At 39.9% G+C, this 16,786-nt stretch overlaps 1 protein-coding gene across 1 annotated transcript in view; it reads left to right on the top strand.

The window, feature by feature from the left end:
- Window positions 1-15,853, top strand: part of LOC137301584 (protein FAM227B-like) — a 177,999-nt gene extending 162,146 nt beyond the window's left edge. The window contains exons 12-18 of the mRNA XM_067971137.1: window positions 4,387-4,547; window positions 9,054-9,131; window positions 9,393-9,467; window positions 11,955-12,024; window positions 12,824-12,928; window positions 13,628-13,729; window positions 15,740-15,853. Coding sequence (XP_067827238.1) covers window positions 4,387-4,547; window positions 9,054-9,131; window positions 9,393-9,467; window positions 11,955-12,024; window positions 12,824-12,928; window positions 13,628-13,729; window positions 15,740-15,853 — 705 coding nt within the window. The remainder of the gene's footprint in view (window positions 1-4,386; window positions 4,548-9,053; window positions 9,132-9,392; window positions 9,468-11,954; window positions 12,025-12,823; window positions 12,929-13,627; window positions 13,730-15,739) is intronic.
- Window positions 15,854-16,786: the final 933 nt, after the last annotated feature.

A 16,786-nucleotide genomic window follows, 5' to 3' on the forward strand; every position in this document is an offset into this window, starting at 1 on the left:
CCCACCAATGTCCGAGCATAAATTGAATCCGGCAGAGTACCGTCCCTTCTTGATCCCATCACGTCCTGGCACTTTCAGGGGGGGCTGCCTCGTAGTATGCTCGCCCATAAATAGTCAGGCGTATTGTAATAGAATGTAAATGAGGGAAATACGTCACATAGCGCATTTCCCTCAATTGTGCCCTTAGCAATGCTGAACACCAGAGACACCTGTGAGTCCCTACCATGTTGTGTTGCTACAGCTGTGGGTGGAGTTTAAAGGCCGGTTTTAGCAATGCAGTTGATTGTCGAGCGTTTTAACTACTTTGGCCCTTCCTCCGAGGAACCCTTATACTACAGCATGATAGGAGCTAAGCAAAATACTTAAGGTTGTTAGCTTGGCTCAGTGTCAGCACTCTCAGCTCTAAGTCAGAAATTTGGGGTTTCAAGCCCCATAACAGGATTTGTGCACATTATCTAGGCTGACACTTCAATGCAGTACTGAAGGAGTGCTGTTCTTGTTCAGATGAGACGGTAACCTGTTCAAGTGGATGTAAAAGATCCCATGACACTTTTCCCAAGGGCAGGGGAGTTCTTTAGTGTCCTAACCAACATTCATCCCTCAAACACTACTACCAAGACAGGTCATTCATCTCATTGCCATTTGTGGAACCTTTCCATGTCCACATTGGTCTACAAAAGAACACATTAAAAGGCACCATAAAAATGCAAATTCTTTCTTACAATAATATGTGTTTATAAAGTGTCTTTAACATAAAAAATTTCCAAGTCACTTCACAAATAGAAAGCCATGTTCAGTACAGTACAATTATAGCCTGGGAGGGCTTTCACACCTCGTTCAGCAGTTCATTATCATTTTAATAGTAAGCATTTTGTACTTCATTCATTGGCAGAGTTCTGGCTGTAGGAAAAATAGTATCAGTTAATTAATTCCACTGGAACTGCAAACTGGCATACATTCTGTGAATACATGAAACCTCATGCTGGTGTATTTGCAAAGCATTTTTTCCTAAACAGCCACTGCAAAACAGAGAACCCACTGAAAAAATAGACTGGCCAAAAACTGGACAGGCTTTAGACCCCTCATTTACATATTCAAGGGGCCTAGCATCTGTCTTAGGCATTCGCACGGGACGCCTAAAAAATTGGCCCCACAAATTTAGCAGTGGGACCAACGCCTGTGCAGATTGGGCGCAGACCATTCCGCTGCTAAATTGGTCTGCCTTGTGCCCCAGTTTCTCCACGTCCACCCTACTGAACTCCTTCATAATTCATAATTTTAAAGACCTCTGTTAAGTCTCCTCTTAGTCTTCTCTTTTCCAGAGAAAATAGTCTGCTCAATCTTTCTGGATTGTTGCATCCTCTCAATTCTGGTAACATTATTGTAAATCTTTTCTGCACTTTCTCCAGTGCTCCAATATCCTTTTTGTAGAATGGACACAGTACTTCAAATATGGACTAACCAAGGTTCTTTATACGTTTAACATTACCTCCCTGATTTTGTGTTCTAGTCCTCTAGAAATTAATCCTCGTACTTTGCTTACACTCTTTATTACCTTATCAGCTTGTGTTGCTGCTGATTGCAGCCATAGAATAGTTAAGTTTTATATGATCTGGGACTCAGTATTGCAAAGGACCAAGAAGATTTCATACATCAATAACAGGTAAAATAAAGCAACTGATTATTATGATCAATCTTGAGGACTATCTGTATGATAATAGAACAGTAAATAACAGCCAACATAGCTTCAAAATTCTGGATGAACAACCTCTGACTTTTTTGAGAAGGTGACACATCAAGTGAACTGTGGTAACCTTATAGCATGGCGTATCTGGACCTGCAAAAAGCCTTTGGTAAGGTTGCTCGTGAAAGGCTGCTGCATAAGCTCAAAGCAATGTGAGTTCAAGGAAGACTTGCTTTTGTATAGCACCTGTCATCATCAAAATGTCTCAAAGTTCTTCACATACAGTTAATTATTCTTGAAGTATAATGACTGCTGTTATGTGGGCAAAACCTAGAAATAGATAAGAAACTGGCTGAAAGAAAGGAGCAGAGGGTACATTTTAGAGGAATGATGCTGGAGTGGTGCAAAGGAAAGAGTGGAGTACCTCAATGATCAATACTAGGACTCCTACTATTTACAACAACCTGCATTTATATAGTGTCTTTAACGTGGTAAAACGTCCCAAGGAGAGCAATCAGAAAAAAATTCACACTGAGCCAAAGAAGGAGACATTGGGACAGGTGATCAAATGCTTGGTCAAAGACATAGGTTTTAAGCAGCGTCTTGAAGGAGGGAGAGGTGGAGAGCTGAAGAGGTTTGGGGAGGGAATTCCAAATCTTAGGGTCTAGATAGCTGAAGGCACGGCCACCAATGGTGGGGCAAAGGAAGTGGGGGATGCACAAGAGGCCAGAGTGGAGGAACACAGAATTCTTGGAGGGTTGTACGGCTGGATGAGGTTACAGAGATATGGAAGAGCCCTAGTAGCCACCCAGCCAGTCTGCTTTTTTAAATAATGGCAGCACGGTGTACTGGTGCAAAATGAAGGCATTGTGGCTGCTACCAGGGTATCATGCATTCACTTGCATGGTTCGATTCTTGAGACCACTGGAAATGGAAGTTTTCCCTACTCATAGAAGCTGTAACTAGGGGCCTAGATGGCTAAATATGTACTGTGGGATCTTCTGAATCTACCTGAACAGGTAGTTAGGGCATTGGTTTAGCATTTTGTCTGAAAGACAGATCTTCAAACAATGTAATGTTCTTTCAGTACTACATTGAAGCATCAGCCTAGATTATGTGCTCAAGTCCTGGAGTGTGAATTGAATCCACCATCTTTTGACTCAGATGACAGTGTTACCACAGGGCCAAACAGCAATGTAGTCCTGAGATTTCTTTTCAGAAGAGGTATATTAATATAGTCGGCAATGGGTTGAAGGGGAGGTATGGTAGTTGAAAGAAGGTTGGTTGCAATGAAGGGTAAGGTGTTCATTGGGTCATTATATCGTGCTCAATAGGATAGGACTGTTCATGCAGGGGCCAAATTACAGACTTCGATGAAAGTCCTGTCAGTTAGTGATTGATGCACAATTCTCCTTGGCTGCACATTCACCACAACTTTGCCTTTATTTAGTGAACATTTTTCCAGTTGAATTCATGACTTTATTTACAGTGGCATCAGGTATTTTTTTATTGGTGGGTGGGGGATTATTTTTTATTTTCTGCTCATTCTCATTCTTTCCCTGTATAACAGACCATTCCGCATTCAAGGGGGTCTGGCAGGAAACCTAATTTCAAACCACTGCTAATGGTACACCAGAGTGTCCTGTTGCAGGGGAGGCATGGTAGTTGAAAGAAGGTTGGTTGCAATGAAGGGTATGGTGTTCATTGGGGCATTGTATCATGCTCAGTAGGATAGGACATGCAGGGGCCAAATTACAGACTCCCTGTGAATTTTCCTCTCTGTTCTGGACCCCCACTGACACCACAGTTCTGATCACGAACTCAACTTAGAGAATTGTCAATGTAAAAGTTTGTCCTACTACTTTGTTATTGCATTAGGCCATCGTTGGCAGGACTTTTGAATTGAAATATACCTTTTTTATGAAAGGTGATTTGCACAGTATGGCTGTGATGTATATCAGTGTACTATTGCACTGTAACAAGAGATGATAGGACCTTGGCCAAATGCCCACGGTTGCATTTGGAAAACGGTGAATTACAAGATCACAAGTTAGGTTCAAATGAAGAGAGTCTTTTTTGTCTCATCTTTTCAGAATGCCAGCCCTACTGCTTTCCCATTGCAGCATCTAGCTGTTTCTTAAATGAATCCAGTGTTCTGGCCTTCTGGTAACCCCTTCCAGCTATTAATCATTGTCTAGAATTAAAAAATTGTTCTTGATGTCTGTCCTAAGTTTTCCCTTTATCATCCTGAACCTGTGCACTTTTGTTATGCTGCCCTGAAAGTTGTTACTTTATCCCATTTATTTTTTTTCTTTAAGATCTCCTCTCAGACATCTCTTTCTGAGGGTGAAGAGCCTTAGCTTATCAAGTCATTTTCAACAGCCTTTCATTCTGATACTGGGGTGTACTAGGGCTTGGATGGCCCACTTTTGCCATGGGAAGCAGAATTGTACACAGTATCCAACTGTGGTCTGATGCAGAAGGACCTAAAAGGGGGAGGGGAGGGAAATGGGGCACTTTTTTAAAGAGAAAATACGTACATAATTTACTTGTATGGTCATACATATATTTTTTGATTAACTATTTGAACTAAAAAACTATCATTGAATGCGTAAATCGGTGAAGAAATACAAAAATCTCTGTGCTATATTTCATTATATTTTTAATCAATTAGTAGTGATCTTAACTTTATCTTTTTGCAGTCATCTTACGCTGGCCCAGGCCCAGAATTCCAACATATATTTTTCAGACTTTCTGGTCGAAGCCCTCTGGTAGCACACTTCCTCAATATGAAAAAGATAATGGGTAGAAGCTTGGGCACTGTGGGACCAAAACTGAAACACAGTGAAATTTCCAAAGCTCCATATCCTTTAGTGGTCAGTTTTTGGTGTGGTATCAAATCAGTCTATCTTTCTAACAAAATATTATTTTATACCCTGTCAGTGGTGGAATGTTAAAGTTTGCATATTAGCAATAATATTAGTGTTGTTCTGTACAGTATAAGTGTAGATTTAGTGCTTTTGAACTAGACCTGACAGCCTCACATAAAAGCTGCTGATTGACGCTGGTAAACTAATCTTAATGCAGTTATAAAGAATTATCTTATGCCACTTGGGTCTGTTAAAGCAATGGAGCTTAAAAGGTGGGAAACTAAAATATCTATGACAACAATTTAGTACTTAAATGTAAATTGAGAAGTTCGAAAGACTGAATATGTTCACAGTTTTCATAGTGTATTAATAGTGGGGCCATAACTATTGCCACCAGGCAATGAGGTTAACAAGGGACATAGAATGTAATAATAAAGGTCCTAAAAGTTAAATTAGTCACACCACAAGACATGAATTTGACAACATAGCTTTATTTGAGACTCATTTCGGTCTTAAAACTGTAAAAGCAGAAGCACTCACAAGGCAGATAAAAAAATAGTTCATCGGATTAGGGTTGTTTCTAATAATTGCATTTTTAAAAAAACACTTTCCTTCAGTAAATTAAGCTTTTCTAGAGTAACCTGATATGCAAACTACTACAGTAATAAGGGCTTTGCCCTGTACTTAACTGACATTTCTTAATGTAATTTTCAACTAAATCTTGTCACATTCTGAGATTTTCATATATAATTTTCAGTAACACCATCATTATATATCTCTTTGGAGGAAATGTCAAAAGTACGATGTAGTCATGTTGTCTTACACCAAATTACATCTGTTGTCCCCTGGTACAACGTAGGCACATTGTTTACATATTAAACTAATGTCTTTCGGAACTAAATATCATCATCTTAATTAGTTCTATCCTTCCTAAATGTGTAATTGCTTCCAGCAGGCAGGTTTGGCAGATAGTCACATCAAATCAAGATTTATCTGTGTTTCCCCAAGGCAGTGTCTTCATTCAGATCATCTTTGTTGTTATCCTCATAGCTATCGCCTTCCTTTGTACGGCAGAATACTCCCAGTAGATAGTTTACAACTTGGATATCTGCTTCTCATATTGGCTTGTTACATGAACTTTAGCCCTAGCATAGCCATAATCTAAAATCTACAAGACTATATGTTAGAGTTTTTTTTACTGCAAGAGACCTATAGAATATCCAAGAGAGAGTGGCTTAATGAAAATTAAAGCACATAGTACTTCCACGAGTAAAAGGTCAAAGTTGTTAACTTTCTCTTTTAGTAAACCACTGTAGTATTACATACGGTATCTGTTTTTTACCATCCAGTTATTAAAATTGTTTGTGCCTTCTGGCATTTTTGTAGTTTTATAAGCAAACTTCACTCACCTTTAAGCAAGGTTGATCGTGGAAAAGCCGAGTAGCTGATGCAAGACATGTCCCAATACCATACAGTAAGGTCAGCTATGCAGATTAAATGTGCCATTTCTGTGGATTGTTTGAGAGTGGCCTGGAAGTTAATTTCAAAAAATGAATGACAAGTCACTGTTCCAGATTTCCATCTTTTTTCAAGTTTATAGTTTTTATGTTTGTAAATCAGATTCAGTCAGTTTATGTTGCTTTCTACAGCAATATCTTTTGGATGTGCAATGAGTGCATTGTCAATGTTTATATGCTTGGGTGGCAGTGTGCATGAGAAAGTTGAAGTAGCTTCTTGGCTGTGACTCTTGTGGGGAGGATAGGCAAACAGGGTGGGCATCCTTAGGTTAGGCAACTTCACATTGTTGGAGTGAGGTGCTGCTGTCTGACACTCTTCAGGTTGTGTGAGTCATGTGGGACACATGTGTATCCTTAGAGTAATCAGACCAAGTTGGTCTCCCTAATAGATTCCCTGGCAGTTCCCCAGTTCCAAGCAGAAAATGTCTATCATCCTTTCTGATCGGCTAAACCATCTGTGGAATAAATACCACATACTTCTTTGTAGGAATGGATGTAATTTGTCATATTGCCAGAATATGTCTTCTTTGTGCCAACATGAGAGTCATGCTATCTGCAAAAAGACGAAAACCTATCTTTAAGGTGATCGGCCAAAGAGCCAGAGGCGACATGAGGAAACATTTTTTTTTACGCAGTGAGTTGTAAAGATCTGGAATGCACTGTTTGACAGGATGGTGGAAGCAGATTTAATAGCAACTTTCAAAAGAGAATTGGATAAATACTTGAAGGGAAAAAATTTACAGGGCTATGGGGAAAGAGCAGGGGAGTGGGACTAAAAACAGAAAATGCTGGAAATACTCAGCAAGTCAGGCAGCATCTGTGGAGAAAGAAACAGAGTTAATGTTTCAGGTCAATGACCTTTCGTCAGATCTGGAAGAAGTTAAAGATTTAACAGTTTTTAAGCAAATACATAGCCAGGCAAGGTGGGGGGAGGGAAAGAACAAAAGGGAAGGTCTGTCATAGAGTGGGGTGCAGGAGTGATTAAATGACAAAAGGGATGATGGTGCAAGGCAGGGAGAGTGGTAATGGGACAAGTAAAGAAACAAAAGATGGGTCTAGAGGAGCTGTAAATGGCAACAGTAGAACCAGCACCTGCTGTCCGAAAAAATGGGAACAGTGGTTATGATCTGAAGTTATTGAAATCAGTGTGGAGTCCGGAAGGTTGTAAAGTGCCTAATCAAAAGATGAAGTGCTGTTCCTCGAGCTTCCGTTGAGCTTCATCGGAACAGTGTAGGAGGCCGAGGACAGAGAGATCGGAGTGGGACGGAGAATTAAAATGGCAAATGACCAGAAGCTTGTGTTTAATTCACTGCCACTTCTCTTCCAGGAATGCCCACCTTGAAGAAGTTCTGCCCTTCTCTCAGACGGGATTTCCGTTTGTCTCTTTTACCTTGTTAAAACAGGCCCTCCACTTCGTCCTTGAATGGAAGCCCAACCTTTAACTTCTTCCAGTTCTGACAAATAGTCGTTGACCTGAAATGTTAACTGTTTCTTTGTCCACAGATGCTGCCTGACTTTCTGCTTATTTCCAGCATTTTCTGTTTTTATTTCAGATTTCCAGCATCCGAGGGGAATGGGACTAATTGGATAGCTCTTTCAAAGAGCTGGCACAGGCACGATGGGCTGAATGGCACAGGCACGATGGGTTGTTAATGACCACTGTGCTTGAGTGTAACCAAACCATGTGTATAAGTGCATCACTTTAGTCACAGTTCTGGCGTATACTAATAAGATTGGGAGGATAATTGGGCATTACTTGACATTGGCAAAACGGGTGCGACATTGAGCACATTTTCAGGTCTAACTTCCAAGTTGCGGCCAAGGAGGAAACTCAAGGCATTTTCTCAGACCTCAGTGGTCAGTGGTCATTAACAACCCACAGAAATCCATTCCTATATTCAATTTTGACATAGGAAATTCAATGAGATCCTTGGGGAAAAAACCTTAGAGTGGGGGAAACTCTTTATACCGTACCCAAATCCAGTACTATAATGAAGTAGTGGCTAATAGACGATTACCAACTATTTGGAACTGGCCAGGAACCAATTTTAATCCCATTTCCTAACACTGGGGTACTACGAACTTATAAGTGTTTACAGCCTTCCGTAATGAGCATGCTACCTTCAGAAAGACAATGAATTGACTAAAATAAGCTACTTGGAATCTAGATTTCTTCACTAAAAACAAAAATACCAAGGAAAGAATGTAAGATCCACATATTTTACATGGATAATGCAACAAAATTCTAAGAAATACTGACCAACAAATGTTTTAAAATAGTTGTTTTCTTCTTTTGTAAAAACTATTTCTAGAACAATATTGTGAACAGTATATTTCTATGAAAAATTAAACTTCCATAGAATTGAAAGTGGCCCAGTGTCATATTGGGGTTTGTACTCGGGCAGTTTGTCGTAGTTCACAAGTTCAGTAATCAAATTAGAATGTTACAATAATGATTAAATTATTTTAAAAGTAAATACTCAGCAGTAATTTTGTTGCCATACCAATTTGTCCTAAAGTTAAAGAATTATCCATTTTGCTTTACCTTTCCATCAACCTGAACCATTAAATCACAATTTGCTGGGTGGGCTAACATGGTGGTATGAATCTGTTAGAAAGGAGTATTCAGCCAAATGTAACCCTGCAGCACAAGAGTCTAATTTAGGTCTGGATTTAAGTTTTGAATTAATTTGTTGGTGATTAAACTTTCAATGCTAAGCCTTGACCTTTAACGAAGCCTACGGTTGTGTTCGTTGTCCCAGGAGACTTCAAAATTATGTTGACTTGCACAGAACTGATTTGGACCCCATTTTTAAAAAATTGCTAATGTTGTTTTTGGCTCTGTTTTGTTAACTTGTCCTCTATCTTTAAGCATGAAATTGCAAGATTAATGAGAAAAAAATAATGAGGCTAATTATCATCTTAGGATACCAAATAGTCCTCAAATAGTTATCGTTTTAACTTTAACTGAAACCAATGCACGCCACTTGCTCCAACTTACCAAGATGTTATCAAAGAAACTCAGAAGATCAGCAAAGAACTCCACCGGAAATATAATGAGTAAGTTAAAAGTCTCCACTTACTTTGGTTTTAGACCACACTATCACCTGAAAATTGTACTGATCCTTATTTAAAAAAATACTTGAACAAAATTTGTGGTTTCACAGTAAACTTTACATTTATATTATGCTATAGTGCTAATTGAATACATATCTTCTACAGCATGTAATATGCAATTAATGCAGTTGTGCATATAGAAAACAGTGATTGCTAAATAATCCACCTATACTTATTTGTTTTGCCTTTTCTCTTTTCCTTTAGTTTACATGAGCAAACCCGAAAGGTGGTTGCAAAAATAAAGTGGGACCAGATCCAGTTTAACAAAAAAGTTGACAGGTTTGTACTACTTTTGTACAAAATGCTATTGATAAGCATGGGATCTTTATATTGCCTGAAGTAATGACATGGCAATTGCTGACTGTATTACCAAAACTATGACACTGCTTTTGTGAGCACATTAATGGTGAGATGAGAGAAATGCATACTATTGATGTAGCCCCTGGGTTCTGTCAGTACAGCATTTGGCATACCATATTCACATTAAAAACCATGACATGTCATATTGTGACCGGTACTGTTCCTTTTTAAATATATGATGGCTGCAAAGACACAGCAAGAGCAGTAACAGCAATACAGTACACCAATTTTTGGATGATAGCATATGGTTCATTTAAGTTTTTTAAATGGTTTACAGGTGGGATAGTGAAGGTAAAAACCCTGGAATTATTTGCCATATCATTACTTCATCACATGCAATTGAGGGAGACAAAAACAGCCATAAGAGTAGCCAAGTGATCTCTGGAAAAGAAGATGGTGGGCAAAAGCTTTTTCAGCTACGTCAGAAGTCTATTAAGGATCATATAGGGCCATTAAATGATACTAGAGGGCAAATTCAAGCTGATTCTTGGGTAATGGCAGAACTGCTAAATGGCTATTTTGCATCAGTTTATACTCCTGTAGATGATGCTTATATTTCAGATGGGGGGTGCTCTGAATTGAATAGCATTATTAATAATAAAATAGATAATGTCATCTTGGATAGTATAGGAAAGCTCAAAATTGATAGGACCCCACGTGCGGATAATAGCCATCCAAGGGTGATTAAAGAGATGGGACAAGTGCTTTGGGAGATATCTTCAATAGCTCAATAAAGTCAGGGTTAGTTCTTTTAGACAAAAGCTGGCTCATGTAGTTCCTATTTTCAAAAAAGGGGACAAATCAGAGCCAGGGAAGTACAGGTCTATCAGCCTGACATCTATTATTGGGATGATGCTGGAAGGGATCATAAGAGATGGCTTTATGATCACTGGGAAAGGGGAGAGACCATTAGAAATACCCAACACAGCTTCCAGAAAAATAGGTTACGTCTTACAAATTTTATAGAGATTTTTGAGGAAGTCACTAGGGTAGTGGATGAGGGAAATCGGGAAGACATTGTCTACCTAGACTTTCAGAAAGCCTTTGATAAGGTACCTCACACTAGGTTACTTCACAAGATAGAATCTTGTGGTATCAGTAGGAATTTGATACGGAATATGTAATAGGAATTGGCTCCAATCCCGCAGCCAAAACGTTGTAGTTAACGGATGTGGTTCAGCCTGGAGACATGTTACTAATGGCATCCCCCAGGGATTGGTCCTAGGCCCGCTACAGTTTATTGTCTTTATTAATGACCTGGACAGTAGTTTTGGTAGTATGGTAAGTAAGTTTGCAGATGACACCAAAATCTGTGCAAGGGTTAATACAGTAGAGGAGTGCAATCAAATGTAAAAAGATTTAGATGCGCTAGGGGAGTGGACCACACAATGGCAAATGGCATTTAACTTCGATAAATGTAGTGTTATGCATGTTGGTGGGGTCAACAGTGAATACACATCATTTGCAGGGAACAATACTGAAAGAGGTTGAAAAAGATCTTGGTGTTATTGGGCACAGATCATTGAAGGTTCATGACCAATGTAGAGAAGCAATAGCTAAAGCAAACAGGGTATTGGGTTGTATTAATAGAACCATTGGGTTGTATTAATAGAACCAAATCAAAGGACACCATTTTGTCACTATGCAGGTCACATCTGGAGTACTGTGCCCAGTTTTGGTCCCCCACATGGTGGGTGATATAGTGGTCTTGGAAAAGGTCCAGAGGAGAGCTGCAAGAATGATTCCTAACTTAAAGAACTTCACCTACTTAGATAGGCTTAAGGACCATGGTCTGTTTACTTTAGAACAGCCTCATCCACATTCACCTTTTCGTGCTGTCTATGCAGCAATGCTCAGTAAGTGTCCTTTACAGTACTAGCTAACAAAAAACTGCTAGCACAACAGGAAACAGGCTGAAAACTCTGATGTGAAGGTATTCTGCGGGCACTGGCCTTGTATCAGACATGTAATGTAAAAAAACAGCATAAAGATTAGCATTCTAATCTTTATGCTGTAAACTTTCAGCAAAAAGCCAGGATCCTGTTTCTGAACATGATCCCGTAACCTCCACTGAAAAGTGTAGGTTGTGTGAATGTCGGGTGTGGACAGATTATGGCTTGCTGTGATGCTGTCCACAGTTGATAGCCTGACACACTCTAGACTCAAATAGGAAAATTGGCATTTTGGTACCACTAGACTGCCAACACCTTTAGAACCATGCTGCAGCCTATGTCAGTGCCTTTAGGAGAGGTGGGAAGAAAATGAAATTATAGACTTCTATCTTTACAATAGTTATATAAAAACCTGTTACAGTCATAAAGTTAAAAGTGACAATTCATTACAGGATTCAAATTCTTTTCCCCTCAAGGGAAGAAACTATAACCTTTTTTTTGTCTGCATCACAAGGTTGAAAAACAAACTCTCTAATAACGCAGATGAGTTCAAACATGAGAATGAGTTAATCCCCAGCAAGCCGGTAAGTTTGTATTATATGAAGGTTAACAATTGAACTCCTCCATTCATTGATGCTATTTATGACTTCTATTATTCATCCTATGAAACTGATACTATAATTACAGAATGCTGCTAAATGTATGAAAAGAACTGTTATCATTCAGTGTTAATAACGTTAAAAAAAAACATTTGGCAAAAAAAAATTTCATTAGTCGCAAAAGCACATGGGAATAGATCTGTTAACAGTTTGTTAACAATTATGTTTCCTAAACTTAAAAAAAAGCTAATGCATTTGATGCATTAGATTTTACTTTTGTTCAGTTCCCATAGGACGAGGGAGTTCAAGTTACAAAATGTCAATCAGCGATATAAATAGTAAACATAATACATCCCATGACGGTTTCAAAATGTTATTATAAAATTAATTACTGTTGTGGATTGTATAAAAATGTCTTCACAAGCAGTCATCTTTGTTTTACAGTAGGAATGAGCACCAGCCAATATATGTATTGATAATTTACCGATGCTTTTATTGGTTACTGAACAAGATCAACAAATTTTGGAACCTAGGTCCAAGATCACTTTGGCACAAGAACCAGCCTCAAATTAACAATTTGAATTCATGCACATCTTTTGAACACCCATCTTATCTGTCTTCCCACATCCACATAGGCAAACACTCAGGTATAAACTCGCCTCGGAGTCAGGTGGTCATGAATTCAAGACCCACTCCAAAATTTGAGTGTATAATCTAGGCTGTAATGAGGAAGTGCTATCATCTGGATGAGACATTAAACTCAGGCCCCCATCTTCCTGTCCAGGTAGATATTAAAGAGCACAAGCTCAGTAACGCACAGAGTGAGGGAGCACGGAGTAGCAGCGATCAAGAGAGTCTGGATTCGACAGAGTCTATACTTGAGAATTTGGTGAGTGAGGGGATTTTTAAGGGTTCATCTTTATGTAAAATTTGACTAAGTTTGGCATCAAGAATTTAACTTAAATTTAATCTGAACTTGCAGTTTTCAGTTAGTGGTAAATAAGCAGCCTGAAGTGGCAGTTGGTCACCTTGTTAATTAGGTGACTGGTTAGAACTGGTAATCTGTCAGCTGGGGTTGACTCAGGTGATTGGCATTCGAGCTGGCATAAATTCGGAAGGGTTTTGCTAACGCACGGAGTAGCAGCTATTGACGGAGTCTGGTTTCGACAGAGTCTATAATTGGAAAATTGATGGGTGAGGGGATTGTATAAAAATGTCTTCACAAGCAGTCATCTTTGTTTTACAGTAGGAATGAGCACCAGCCAATATATGTATTGATAATTTACCGATGCTTTTATTGGTTACTGAACAAGATCAACAAATTTTGGAACCTAGGTCCAAGATCACTTTGGCACAAGAACCAGCCTCAAATTAACAATTTGAATTCATGCACATCTTTTGAACACCCATCTTATCTGTCTTCCCACATCCACATAGGCAAACACTCAAAGGTATAAACTCGCCTCGGAGTCAGGTGGTCATGAATTCAAGACCCACTCCAAAATTTGAGTGTATAATCTAGGCTGTAATGAGGAAGTGCTATCATCTGGATGAGACATTAAACTCAGGCCCCCATCTTCCTGTCCAGGATATTAAAGAGCACAAGCTCAGTAACGCACAGAGTGAGGGAGCACGGAGTAGCAGCGATCGAGAGAGTCTGGATTCGACAGAGTCTATACTTGAGAATTTGGTGAGTGAGGGGATTTTTAAGGGTTCATCTTTATGTAAAATTTGACTAAGTTTGGCATCAAGAATTTAACTTAAATTTAATCTGAACTTGCAGTTTTCAGTTAGTGGTAAATAAGCAGCCTGAAGTGGCAGTTGGTCACCTTGTTAATTAGGTGACTGGTTAGAACTGGTAATCGGTCAGCTGGGGTTGACTCAGGTGATTGGCATTCGAGCTGGCATAAATTCGGAAGGGTTTTGCTAACGCACGGAGTAGCAGCTATTGACGGAGTCTGGTTTCGACAGAGTCTATAATTGGAAAATTGATGGGTGAGGGGATTCAGTGCAGTAAGAGGTGAGGTGCATTTGTTTAGACAGCAGAGGGGAGTGCACAGAGAGCGGGTCACAGCAACAACAAAACCAAACTGCAGTGTGACGTCACAGGTAAGGCAGGTAGGTGGTTGCTGGTGAGTATCTCTTCTGTTTTCTTCTTTCTTAGGACTGTGGACTAAGTAATTTATAGCATAAAACTATTTTTTTTTAAAAACTAAACTTAATTTAATAATTAAACAAGGCCAGTACTTGGTTCAACCTAAAAATAATTTGATTGGCATTGTAGTAATCAACTTAATAAATAAAATAGTTATGACAGGGCAGGAGATGCACTGCAGCTGCAATATGTGGGAGCTACTGGACAATTTTGTCCAGGGCAACTACATCTGCGGTAAGTATCTGCAGCTCGAGGAACTTCGGCTCTGAGTTGAGGAACTGGAGTCCGAGCTGCAGACATTGTGAGGCATCAGGGAGGGAGAAAGTTACCTGGATACTTTGATCCAGAAGGCAGTCACGCCCCTTAGACTAAATACTGTAGAATTGGCACGTGGTCAGGGACAGGAGGGTGTGACTGCGAGTGAGGCAGGTACGAGGATCCAGGAGGTAACATTGCAGGAGCCTCAGCCTCTGCACTTGTCCAGTAGATACGAGGTTCTTGCAGCCCTTGTGGACGAGTGCAGGGACTGCAGGGAGGATGAGCAAACTGGCCATGGCACCGTCGTTCAGGGGGCCATTCAAGTTGGGGGAGTAAAAAGGAATGTGGTTGTAGTAGGCGACAGTATAGTTAGAGGGATAGATACTATTCTCTGCAGCCAAGAGCGAGAGTCCCGATGGCTGTGTTGCCTACCCGGTGCCAGGGTTAAGGACATCTCCTCAGGGCTGGAGAGAAACTTGGAGTGGGAGGGGGAGGATCCAGTTGTTGTGGTCCACATTGGTACCAACGACATAGGTAGGACTAAGAAAGAGGGTCTGCTGAGGGAGTTTGAGCAGCTAAGGACCAAATTAAAAAGCAGAACCACAAAGGTGATAATCTCCAGATTATTACCTGAGCCACGAGCAAATTGGCACAGGGTAAATCAGATCAGAGAGATGAATGCGTGGCTCAAAGATTGGTGTGGGAGAAGTGGGTTTTGATTCATGGGGCACTGGCACCAGTACTGGGGAAAGAGGAAGCTGTTCCGTTGGGATGGGCTTCACCTGAACCATGCTGGGACCAGTGTTCTGGCAAACCGAATAACTAGGGCGGTAGAGAAGGCTTTAAATTAAATGGGGGGGGGGGGGGGGGGGGGGAGGGGAGAGGGCTTAGGTAGGGCGAAGTTTAGATTGATAAAGAGAAAAGACAAGGAAGTAGTACAGGAACGTGATGGGGTAATGATAAACAGAGTCTGTCAGGAAGGGACAGAGCATACAAACATAAGAGTGCACTGGCAAAGAAGGCGGCTCACCACCACCTTCTCAAGGGCAATTAGGGATGCCGGCCTCGCCAGCGACGCCCACATCCCATGAACGAATAATTTTAAAAAATGGGGCTGGGGTAGGAAAGAATGGTAAAAAGACAAAATTAAAGGTTCTTTATCTGAATGTGCGCAGCACTCGTAACAAAATAGAAACAAATGGGTATGATCTCGTGGCCATTACAGAGACATGGTTGCAAGGTGACCAAGGTTGAGAGCTAAATTTTCAGGGTTATTTAACATTTCAGAAGGATAGGAAAAAAGGTAAAGATGGTGGGGTAGCTCTGTTAATAAAGGATGAAATTAGTATAATCATGAGAAGTGATCTTGGCTCAGAAGATCAAGATGTCGAATCAATTTGAGTGGAGGTAAGAAATAGCAAGGGAAAGGAATCACTGGTGGGAGTAGTATATAGGCCCCCTAACAGTAGCTACACTGTCGGGCAAAATATTAATCAGGAAATAAGGGGGGCTTGTAAAAAAGGTAATGCAATAATCATGGGCGATTTTAACTTTCACATAGATTGGACAAATCAAATTGGCAAAAATAGCCCTGAGGAGGAGTTCATAGAGTGTATTAAGGACTGTTTCTTAGACCAAAATGTCAGGGAACCAACCAGGGAACAGGCCATTTTGGATCTGGTAATGGGTAACGAAACAGGATTAATTAATGATCTCAAAGTAAAGGATCCCTTGGGAAGCAGTGATCATAACATGATAGAATTTCACATCCCGTTTGAGAGCGAGGATCTTGGGTCTGAAACTACTGTATTAAACTTAAATAAGGGCAATTATAAAGGAATGAGGGCGGAATTGGCTAAAGTGGACTGGGTAAACAGATTAGATGGTATGATGGTAGATAAGCAGTGGCAAACATTTAAAAAGATATTTTATGACTCGCAACAAAAATATATCCCTGTGAGAAGGAAAGACTCTACAAAAAGGGTGAACCAACCATGGCTAACTAAGGAAGTAAAGGATGGTATCAGGTTAAAAGAAAAAACATACAACATGGCAAAGATTACTGGTAAGCTTGAAGATTGGGAAAACTTTAAAAACCAAAGGATGACTAAAAGAATAATAAAGAGGGAGAAAATAAATTATGAGAGTAAACTAGCAAGGAATATAAAAACTGACAGTAAAAGCTTCTACAAGTATATAAAAAGAGGGTAGCTGAAGTAAATATTGGTCCCTTAGAGGATGAGACTGGGGAAATAATAATGGAAAACAAGGAAATGGCAGAGGAATTGAACAGATATTTTGTTTCTGTCTTCACAGTATAAGACACTAATAATA

Source organism: Heptranchias perlo, chromosome 34 (assembly GCF_035084215.1).
Source record: "Heptranchias perlo isolate sHepPer1 chromosome 34, sHepPer1.hap1, whole genome shotgun sequence".
NCBI lineage: Eukaryota > Metazoa > Chordata > Chondrichthyes > Hexanchiformes > Hexanchidae > Heptranchias > Heptranchias perlo.